The sequence below is a fragment of the Canis lupus genome, chromosome 15 (genome assembly GCF_048164855.1).
Source record: "Canis lupus baileyi chromosome 15, mCanLup2.hap1, whole genome shotgun sequence".
Taxonomy (NCBI): domain Eukaryota; kingdom Metazoa; phylum Chordata; class Mammalia; order Carnivora; family Canidae; genus Canis; species Canis lupus.
In genome coordinates this window covers 21,416,523-21,427,882 of record NC_132852.1, presented here as the reverse complement: position 1 = coordinate 21,427,882, position 11,360 = coordinate 21,416,523, and the positions used below count along the sequence as shown (strand labels likewise).

At 39.4% G+C, this 11,360-nt stretch overlaps 1 protein-coding gene across 1 annotated transcript; it reads right to left on the bottom strand.

Moving 5' to 3' along the window:
• Positions 1 to 1,481: 1,481 nt before the first annotated feature.
• On the bottom strand, positions 1,482 to 10,314 carry FGF20 (fibroblast growth factor 20). The gene is made up of 3 exons (XM_072777703.1): positions 9,635 to 10,314; positions 3,973 to 4,076; positions 1,482 to 2,597 (listed from the first exon to the last, which is right to left on the bottom strand). Exons 1-3 carry the CDS (start codon positions 9,918 to 9,920, stop codon positions 2,352 to 2,354), a joined length of 636 nt encoding a protein of 211 aa, XP_072633804.1. The 5' UTR covers positions 9,921 to 10,314; the 3' UTR covers positions 1,482 to 2,351.
• Positions 10,315 to 11,360: the final 1,046 nt, after the last annotated feature.

Sequence of the window (11,360 nt, the reverse complement as noted above, 5' to 3'; positions counted from 1 at the left end):
TTTCCATGTAGCTTTATTAAAGTTGTATTTTGAATACCCTATCCTCACCCCACACATTTCTATTCATTTAAAGTCATGCTAGATGAAATTTAGTAATGAACATGTATAACTCCAAACAGCATTAAAGCATTAGTAGGTCTTGCCCTTCAAAGTACAATCTGTGGTCTAGCAGCATCAAGCATCACCTGGGACAATGTTAGAAATGCAAAATCTCAGACCCACCCCCACCCCAGACCTATAATCTAACAAACCCATCCTTTAACAAGCTCCCTAGGTGATACGGTATGTACATTAAAGTTTGAGAAGCATTGCTCTAGACTAGTGGCTCTCAAAGTATAATCTCCAGACCAAATCTGTTAAAAATTCAAACTTTCAGACCCTACCCCAAATCTGCACATCAGACACTCTGGGGCTGGGACCCAGCAATCTGTGTTTTCCCAAGCCTTGCAGGTTGGGGATTGCTGGCAGGGGCTGCTACCATTATCATTAGCACATCCTAAGTTTCAATTCTTCATCTAGGGGGTCGTGACATTGACAACTATTGGGAAGAAGAAAACCAAACCTTAAGAAAGACCTTTAAGAACCCACCAGAGTTGTATGTGCAAAGCTTTCTTTTTCTTTTTAAGATTTTATTTATTTGAGAGAGAGAGAGAGAGAGGCAGGCTCCCAGCAGAGCAGGGACCCTGATGTGGGGCTCCATCCCAGGGCCTTGGGATCATGACCTGAGCTGAAGGCAGACACTTAACGATTGAACCACCCAGGTGTCTGTGCAAAGCTTTCTAAACTTATTTGTGCCCCTGTCCCAGTTGCTCACTAAACTCCAGCCACAAAGCTCTTTCTCACCCCCATCGGGACTTTGGGCTCCTTGTTTCCTCTTCCTACCAGGATCTTAGCCTCCTCTTAATCTGGCCAGCTCCTTCTTATTTTTCACGGCCAACAAGTGTCAGCTCCTTAGAGAAGCCCTCTCTGACTCATCCTACCTAAATGTGTTCTTTCTTTTCTATGTCAGACAGAGCCTTATTTCCCCCAAAGAGCACATCACAATGTACAATTATGGTATTTATTTGTTAGCTTACTTGTTTCCCATTTGTTTCTCCTACTACACATTAAGTTCCATGAAGGGTTCACTTCTGTCTTGACCACCATCTTCCTTAGTGCCTAATATTTCTTCTGTGTAGTAGGCTTTAATGACTATTCTCTGAATAAATGACTAAACAGGAGATATAATGAAAAAGGTACCAGACTCAGAAACCAGTATTAATGCCGGTGCCACACAAACTAATTCTTTCCATGATCATACTGGGGGAGAGGGAATTGGACTTTGCCACACTGAATAAGAAAATAAGTGAGCATAAATTGCCTATACTATTTCATAATTTTCAACATTAGAAGTTCTCTAAATATCAAAATATTCTCAATTTTGTCATTTAAAAATATATAAGTAGAACAACTTTCACCTAAAAAGGAATGAAACCAAAACACAAAATAAAAATGTTTAATTCCCTTTTGAATGTGTGTTGAATTCAATACAGTTTGATAAAGCATTTTTCTAAGCCAAAGGAACCAATATTACACTTAGAAGGCAATTGACTGCAAAAAATATATATAATCTATGCTATATTTTTTAAAAGAAATTCAAGATTTATTCTACGTTTACTATGTTGCAAAAGTGATGTCTTCTCTACAGCTCAGGACATCACAACAAAGTAATGGCACAATAAAAGAATTTTTGTTGTTTTTTTTCTTTGTATTATCTTCATATACCAGTAAAAAATAAACTCTTTAATAAATAAATATATATAATAAATATTTGCAAATTGAAAATGTATAAATAGGTCCATCCTTTTAAAAAAATGTTCCATCTTGGTAGAGGCATGTTCCAAAGTCCACATTTCATCCAGGTTTTTCACATATAACTCCATAACCTGCAAAACCCTGCAAGGTCCTCAGAATTTATATAGCAATAATCTTGGCCGACTGTGTCAATTTAGTTCTTCAACATGAAGTTTCTATTTTTACCATAACTTTTAAAGTAAACATAATCCAGAAAGGTGAGGTACCAGCAGCAAACCAGGTGGGGTTCCCATTATCCACAGTTCAATAGATTTTCAGCTACCAGTAAGTACTGAGCCAGTGTACCTAAGGGAACTTAATCCACTTATAAAGAGAGGTCTTGGTCTACTTCAAGTCAAAATAAGTTTTTTTTTGTTTGTTCTCAGTATTCTTTCCAAATTCAGTCTCCCAGGAGAAAACCCCATAACATTCTGAGCCTGGGTTATTATTCTATGATGTGAACTCTGACAAGAAAGAATGGTCATATTTTGGCTGTTCAGTGAAGACACTATCATGCTTCAACTGTACATCAGTATATCCTTGTACAATTCAGGAACTCTCTCTGGATCCACTGGTCTAGGCAGGAAATGTGTAAATTTCTGATGTCTTTTAGACCTGGCACCATCTCTTGGAGTTCCATCTTTGTTAAGAGCCACAAAATACCTACGGCCAGTGTCTCCGTGTTTATATATGTTGGATGAATATGTATTATACCAGTTCTCTTCAAATTGCTCCCTGAAGATGCATTCAGAAGTCAATTTCTCCTATAAAAAAATGTAACAACCATTAAAAAAATACCTTAGTGAGAATTTCCTTAGAAAAGTTTCATCTTTATATTTTTATTGCTTTGCTTATAATAATATCCTTGTCAAAGAAGGGAAAAGGATGAATTATTTTTGCTTTATTTTGTTTTAGTTCTTATGTTATCTGGAATTCTTTCTCCCAGGCAGCTAAACTTCCTAGTGGTTTGGTTGGAAGAACTTTAAGTTAAAGATCAATTCTCAATTTCATTTTCAAATACTTAATAAATATGCAGAACTTTCCCATGCTTCATTATATATCTCCCTCCTACTACCACCCCCACATAACAGGCCTATAGTTAATCATGTTCTGTTGTTAGATGCCCAAGTTCTACATAGCAAGTTTCTACTATCATTTGTAAATACTCAGGATCTTAACATCTAAATTCCTAATTCAAAACCATCATTCCAAATCATATATCTTCCCTACATGTATTTATTAATTGTTTGATGATACTTTACCTATTATTAACTTTTATCTAGAGATTACTATTAGGTAAATGTAGTAAAGGCCCAGTGATTTCTTGCCTCTTTAAGATGAACTGTATATTATCCTAAGGGATGGATCACAGTTGCTTTTTTGAATCATGGTTCCTATAATTATCAAGATATGATCAAACTAGCATGGCTGCCATTTTCTGTCGTTGCTTACAATTACTTAAAACTTCATTCATTTCCTATTTATGAAGGCCAGCCACATATATACTTAGCTATGGAAGATGATCTTGGGTAGAGAAAATTTCATTAAATAAATGATTAAAGGAGAAAAGAACTTAACATGGCAAGAAGAAAATATCATTTTTCTCTGTCTTTGGTAGGAAATGATCAAAATATAGAGGAGAGTAGAAAGACCCAGGATAATGGGCAGGTGGAACTAGCAAGCTAAAAGCAGTAAGTGTTTGGGGCTTAAGAACTGAAATTGAGGGTGCCTGGGTGGCTCAGTCACTTAAACGCCCAACTTCTGATTTCAGCTCAGATCATGATCTCAGGGTCATAAGATCTCAGGGTCACACTGGGTATGGAGCCTGCTTAAGATTCTCTCTCTCACTCTCCCTCTGGCCCTACCTACCCCTACCCCACTTGCTATTGTGTTTGTTCTCTCTCTAAAAAAACAAAAACAAAAACAAAAACAAAAAAACAAAACCAAAAACAAAACACCAAAAACTGAAATTGACTGACTACACTACTGCCCAGACACATGGAAATTAATCAGGATATAGATATTTAATTTCTACATATGTATATTTTTCGTATTTCTTCTGACATGCATTATTATGTTTTTTTACTGCCAATAGAGTCATATCTTCAAGAATTACAATAATGTTTTTAAAATACGTACTGAGCCATAGAGTTCTCCTTTGTCATTCATTCCAAGGTAAAGACCACTGTCCACACCTCTAATACTGACCAGTCCCACTGCCACACTGATGAATTCCAGGATACCTACATTTATAAACAAAGTAATGACAAATAATGACATATTAATGAACATATGACTACTGAAAATCCTTCAAATAGTAGACCAATATTGCTAAGTATAATAATGTAGGTAGAAGTCCTTTATAAGCTGAAAAGTACTATACAATCATATTAGTTATGATGATCTTCCCATTTTACAGATGGAAAAAAAATAAAAAGTAAAGTTGTCCATCATGGCGTAATGTAAAGATATAAAACCATGAACCAGACTGACTTGCATAACTTACTGTAAAATTTACAGTAACTTAAAATTTGATAGTCCTTACTGGCCATTCTGTCTACACAAGTCATTTATCTTCTTTGGGGTTCCATCTCCTCATGTACAAAATGAGTGAAATGCCTCTTTCTAGGACAGCAGTAAGGACTGACACATTTATGCATTCAACAGATGGAAGCTATTATTATCATAAATCAGTACATAACAGAGATGTTCTTAGTTCTCTGTGATTCCATTAGTTATATATGTTCTATCGATTGTTTTGTTTTGGTTTTGCTAACTATGAATCAAGTCAATCTTTTCCTAGTAGCAGCCAGTATACCTTATATAATAGTGTTTCATAGTTTATAAAGGGCTTCTACTTACATTTTTTATCTGGTCCTCAAAAAACAATTCCCTAAGATAGGAATGGAAGATAATATTCTCCCCATTTTTACACCTAAAGACACCAAGACTCAAAAAGATTTACCAACTTGCCTAAGAATATGATATTTGGAATTAGTAGAATGGATACTTGAACTCACATCTTCTGAGCCCTAATCCAGTGTTTCTACTTCAGGACAATACATTGGTTTCAAAACTTTATAGATTACACAGTATGCTGTTTCCTCTCACATGGTTCTTAAAAATAAATTTAATAGTTCAAAGAAGTAAAAGGACTTTATAATTCATTAAATGTGATAGCCAAATACCGAGATTTTAGCATGCAAGTAGATTTTGCTATCAATAACTTCCTAACATTATTTTCATTTATCAATAGATAAACTAGTATCATACATTCTCCACATAATACACTAAAACATCATAGTAAAAAAAGTAATGCTTCCCTTTGCATCACCCTTTTTCTCCACACATACTAACCTTTGGACTAATTTCTTTGTCGTATTCTTCAGACTTTTTGCTGGAAAATATATAAACCTGCTTTCGATGCTTGAAACTGCCTTCCTCAATAGCTTTCTACCTTCACCTTTTACTCCTTCTTAAGCTCTACAAACAGTATAAATGTGCACCATTTATCCTGATTCTTGCTCTTAAGTCATATCTTGATTTACTGTACAAGCTTCTGTTTGGACATGTGGTATTCCCAAGGCCAAGAGAAAGCACAAAATCTAGCTAACCCTTATACAGAGCATTCTATTCTGTCCAGAGCCTAATTCATTCTTTGGCAGAAACATAGATTCTTAAGCTCTAAACATAGATTCCCAAGAGCTCAAATGAGCTCTTTCAAACCATTAGTAGATCACATAGAACACTAGAGCTATCAAGGATCTTATAGCAAGAATACGCTACCAAATAGCCTATAAGTGGCTGGAAAGAGTCAGTGCCTTAATGGAGAGCCAAAGGTAGAGGGAAGATAAGATATAGCAGGAAGACACAGGCTCCATAAGACAGCCACTGAAATAACGAACATAGAAGTGGGGAGTAAATGAAAATTAAACGTACTACCAACCTCATTAGTGAGTGATTCCTGTTAGAAACAAAAATATAGATCCAAAACATGATCAGGAGAAGAAGATATATTAATAGGATTTCATCCAGGATACAGTTACAAATGTATAATTACTTGAATTTGTATTGAATGTTGAATTCAAATGGAAAAGTGTACTATGGCTCACATATAACTTAATTCTCTGTAAGTATCTGATTTACATTGATGCTCTTGTCTTTCAATGAACAAACTGACTATTAGGATGTGTAATAGAACCAATTTTCAAGTATAATAAAATATGTTTCATTTCCATATGAACAAATTATATAACAGGTCTTATAAAGTATCCATTTTTCCTTGCAAAACTAAATGGTAAACCACCTATATCTTACTTCTGATTTTAAGGTAATGCTTTTATCTTGTAAAAAATGTAGTTGCAGAAAGATAAGAAATCACATATATTTTTAGAATAACTGTATTCAATAGTTTCAACTATATTAAGTGAGCAACATCTAAAACTTCATCCATACCGGGTATTAATAATTTTGCAATGGTTCACAGAGATTGATGAGAAAAAGGTGATGTGTTTTTTGTGTTCCTTAGAGATTTTAGCCACACTTTTAAATTCTGATCCTTTTTCTCCTCAAGGAAATAGTATACCGCATAGTAATTTGTAATCACTTGATTCTTAAATGAGATTTGACAAGTCTTTCTTATTTATAATATGAGGTGGCAACTAAGCTAATTCCTTAACAAAGAGTAGACATGAAAAACTTTCCTTAAGAGGTAATCACAGATTTTAGATAGATTTTCTAATGCCCAGTGTCCCATAAAAAGACTTGGGGGTACTTTGTCTTTCTGGTATCATTTTCAAAGCCAGCCTTTTTAAGAATCATAATAAACAGGTGAGTCAACCCACAATGCAACCACATCAGACAAATCTATGGAGAATAGGAGAGAATAAAGGAAAAGCCTTTAAAAGAATATGTTTGATCTCGGGTTAAACTTTTTTTTTTTTTAAGTAATGATTCCATGTTTATATATCAGGCAAAATCTTCCTACTGTACTACTGTGCAGAAAAACTATTATAAATGTAGAGTGAAATCAGATAGGAAATTATTTTAACCTCACGGGACCTTTTTGTTTAGCTTCTATTGATGTGGTTTTCAAATTTTAAATACAGGGTTCTGAATTTTTCATTTAATCATTCATGGGCAAATTAGTATAAACTATCAAACATATTACTTACTTTAACATCACAAATAGCCATTCTTAAGCTTTTTCAAAATTCTCACTTTGATGACATAAATGAGTTGAAAAGAAAATAGCAAAATAATTTTATAATTAATATTTCAAGCACTAGGAAAAGAAGGCAAGTACAGAGAGAAGCATATGATGTCATACATGCTAAACATAAACTTTCTTCTCACATATATTTCCTTCTAGTAAATTACAATGTCTTAGCTTTCCAAGGCCACTAGGATGCACTGTAATGCATGGTAGAGAAAACCTCTTTTAGGCTATCAGAACTAATCTGGGTTCTTTTCCCTTTGTGTAACAGTAAATATTTTGTCTTAATATGTAGCCTTCTGCTATAGAGTGACTTAAGCCATCACAAAAATTGATTTAAGTCATATTTTTGCAATTATTAAATAATTATGCAAAATTCTAGCAAGAAAATGTTCTAGCAAGATAGTAATTCTGATATACAACATTCATTTCTTAAGGAAATGATTTAAATACCAGTTTAATGAATGTTATCAAGTCTCCAATATTTATAGTCTCTTCCCATAGATTTATATCTCTTCCTATAGTCTTATAAAAGAGATACAATGTGTGGGACACCTGGGTGGCTCAGCAGTTGAGCACCTGCCTTTGGCTCAGGGTGTGATCCTGCAGTCTCAGGATCGAGTCCCACATCAGGCTTCCTGCCTAGAGCCTGCTTCTCCCTCTGCCTACATCTCTGCGTCTCTCTTCTGTGTCTCTCATGAATAAATAAATAAAATCTTTTTTTTAAAAAGAGAGAGAGAGAGAGACAATGTGAAAGAAACCACTCTTGTCATTGGGGAATTACAGTTGAGTCACAAGTGTCTTAAAGGTGTCTAAGGCTATACTATGTATCACAAGGGGCGGGGGTAGGGAAGGGGGTCTGAGGATTACCTCCACTTAAGGTCTACCTGCTGTACTTATAAATTTTACCACATTTGTGTCCCTTTCTAAATCTTTCTAGTAGCTGGAGGATTTTTTTCTAAAATGAATGGAGGGCAGTAATTCTTAAAAGCAAGAAAACTGAGCCACCTGGTGTCAGCAAAGTTCTTTAGAATCAGAATCTCAGCCTCCTCCATTTAGAAACCACTTTCTAAAAGTGACCCCAAGGTTGGCCACTAGGTCATGACACTCTTGACTCATAGTCAATGGGAATTTGAAAGAGATCAGGGAAAGCTGCAAACATATGGGTTTTAAAAAGTTAATTTTCTAAGCCTTTAAGTGCTACCAAATGACCACCACATGCTCATTTCTACATCTAGAGTTACAAATGCCCCTCAAACCGAGATTTACACTTCTCCAAAGTTTTAATGAGTACTGCAACTCAAAAAAGGAATGAGTCTAAGAACAAGGGGAAGAGGACAAGATAAAAGAGGGCCATTCCGAAATGAGATTCTCAATCCCTCAGTGCTAAGGAAGAGAAAGGAAGACAGATGTTGGGCCCTTTCACATTGCTGTCGAGGAGTAAATGCTCTATCTTAAAAAAAAAAAAAATACAATAAATCTCTCCAGTGACGTCCCAAGTTTGATGATCAAAAATCCTTTGAGAATCCTACCGGGTTAACTCTAATATAATGAAAACTCCTGCGAAGGCGAAAAGATCCTGAGATGTTAGAACCTGAAAGCATCCTTAAATCATCACCTAATTTAACCTCATCATTTGTAGAGAAAATGAAGGCTCAGGCTGTTGAAGGCACTTGCTAGTAGAGAGTAATTCACAGTAGAAACCATATGATTTCCCAATCTGGTGTCACAGGATCACTCGCTTGTTTCTTTCTTTTAACTCCTTCTGCTCCCAGGCATTGCTGGAGGTATTCGGAAACACGTCCCTCTGTGTTCCCACCCATATCCTCTTTCGCTTCCCCATTTCCTCTTACACACGGTCAATACCAAGATCTTTGCTTTCGGATTTCACAATTTCTAAAGAGGAGCCTGGCTGAACGACTGGGCATGCTCAGTAGCTTGGAAGGCTTTTTTTTTTTTTTTCCTTCCTTTTCTCACCCAAATAGAAATTAAAGAGCTCAAAGAATTGCAGCCAGGTGAGCCTTAGAGTAGCGACGGTGCTCACTGAAAGTTAATCTGTTACCTCTTCGGGTGCTAAATCTTTACGTAAATGCTCCCATCCTGTGGGAGAGCGACCGTCCGAACAGAAGCCATGGATGCATTATTAAGTGCGTGACTGTGAGGCATGTTTTTAAAGAAACGGAAGACGTCCGATATTATTAATTCTTGTTAGGTAAATAGTACTGGAGAAAATGTGAGAGGAAGCAGGAGAAAATAACACAGGGATCTAAAAAAAAGCAAAACAAAAACTGCCTGCGAGGTAAGAAGTGCAAGCAAGATGTGATTCCGAGTCCAGGTCTGGTCCCGGGCTGCAGAAAAGGGCAGGGCCGCCAGGTGCGTGCGGAGCACCAGCCCTTCTCCTCCCGCCCCCAGCGTCCGGACTGCAGGCCTGCAGGAGGGCGCGGCGGCAGGAGGGCAGGCCGGGTCCTCCCGGTCCCCGCGCCCGCCGCCCTCGCTCCCAGCCCGCACCGTGCACCGCACGGGTCCCGGGGACGCGCTCAGCACCGGGGGAGAGGAGGAGCCGGGGCTCCGGGTGCGCGTACGTACCGAAGAGGCTGTGGTCCTGCCGGGTGCCCTGCACGCTGCCGTCGGGCAGGATCTGCAGGTGGAAGCCCGTGCGGCAGTAGAGCTGCCGGCGGCGCAGGATGCCGTGCAGGTGCGCCAGCTCCGCAGCCCCGGGCCCGCCGCGGGCGCCCCGCTCCCCCGCGCCCCGGCGCTCGCCCAGCAGCGGCGGCCGCTCCCCGGCAGGAGGCAGCAGGAAGTGCGAGCCCACCTGCTGGCCCAAGCCCTCCAGGCCGCCGAGGAAGCCCCCGACCTCGGCTAAGGGAGCCATGGAGGGGCCCGAGGGAGAGGCGGAGGATCCGGGAGCACAAAAGACCCCAGGAAAAAAGTGTAGCGGGGATGGGGAAGTGGAGGGAGAAAAAAGATATATATAGCAAAAACAAGCGCAGAAAGACCCGGTTAGTCCGGTGAGGTCGCTGAGTGGACTTTGCACTGGGATGGCAGGGGAGTTTTCACTCCCTTGGAGCGATCTTCTCTCCTTGGGCAGGTGGGAGCCGGCTGCTGGCTTTGCAGGAACATCTATGCGCTGCCGCTGCCGCTGCCGCCGCCGTTGCCAATACCCGGCTGGGGCTGGGGCTGGGGCTGGGGCTGGGGCTGGGGCTGGGGCTGGGGGCTGAGGCTCCAACTCCGCAAACTGATCAGATCAGAGTCCTGTGTACATACACACCGAGTATATATGCGGGTCCTCTTGACATATGCTAATCAAGTCCTTTCATGCGCACTGGGGAGGTTCTGTTTGAAATCTTAAACCAGCCTCCTCTCAACACGTTTTTGCTCTTCGGAAGTGACCAAAAGGGGCCCTTGACGGTCTTCTATCCATGCTGTCGCAAAAATCATTCCCACACTCCGGCCAGAGCTAGTCAGCAACTTCGGGGAGGCGCAGCTAAGGCCCCTCTTTGGGGTCGTCTTTGGAACGACCGAGATGCTGTTCAGCTTCTGCTGTGCAACCGCCTTTGATGTTGGGCTCCTTTGCAGTGATGGATCGTTGCTAAAAAAGGAGCCCAGCTTGGCAGGTATAGAGAAGAAGGGGGCGGGGGGGGGGCGTGGGGCAGCTGAGAAAGCGGGAGGAGGGGGTGGAGGAGGGAATGGGTAGGAGGAGGAAAGGGAGAGAAGAGGAGGAGAATTGGACTCCTTGGGAGCTGCTGGGAGCCTGCAGTGGACAGGTGCAAAGAAAAGTAAGAGAGAGAGAGAAGGAAAAAGGGCGTTACCTGAGGCTTAGACCTGCCCAGACACACATGAAAGGAAAATCAAAGCTTTGACAGTTTAACTCACTAATTTTAAAACACTAATAAAATGTACAAGCATTACTCTTTTCTTTTATCATTTAGATGGGGGATTTTCTTTACATAATCAAGGTTAGGTTAGGAATACATACACCCCCCCCCCACCACCACCACCTTCCCAGGTTCTCTTTAATGTTTATCTTTACTCGGATAGCACATGATATAACCAAGATCGCCTTATATCTACATGGAAGTTTTAAATTGTGTGCTGGGGTCATGGACTTTTCGTGAACATCGTATAATAACATAATATAATCATGAATCTAGGGATTAAGGGTAAACCCAAATAGGCTGAAAACAGATGGTTTATATTCTTATATTTGCCACAAATAGAAAATGAATATCTGTGATAGTGTCATAAATGGTGAGTGGCCTCTACTGCCCTTATTCAATCTAAGAGCATTTCCCTGTTCTTTTCAGGTTAGGCA

Coding starts and splice junctions, on each gene's coding strand:
- FGF20 (XM_072777703.1), bottom strand. CDS start 9,920: ATGGCTCCCTTAGCCGAGGTCGGGGGCTTCCTCGGCGGCCTGGAGGGC. Junction 4,077..9,634: donor GCAGGACCACAGCCTCTTCG/GTACGTACGCGC, acceptor TTATAAATGTAG/GTATCCTGGAATTCATCAGT. Junction 2,598..3,972: donor AAGGAGAACTCTATGGCTCA/GTACGTATTTTA, acceptor ATTTTTTTATAG/GAGAAATTGACTTCTGAATG.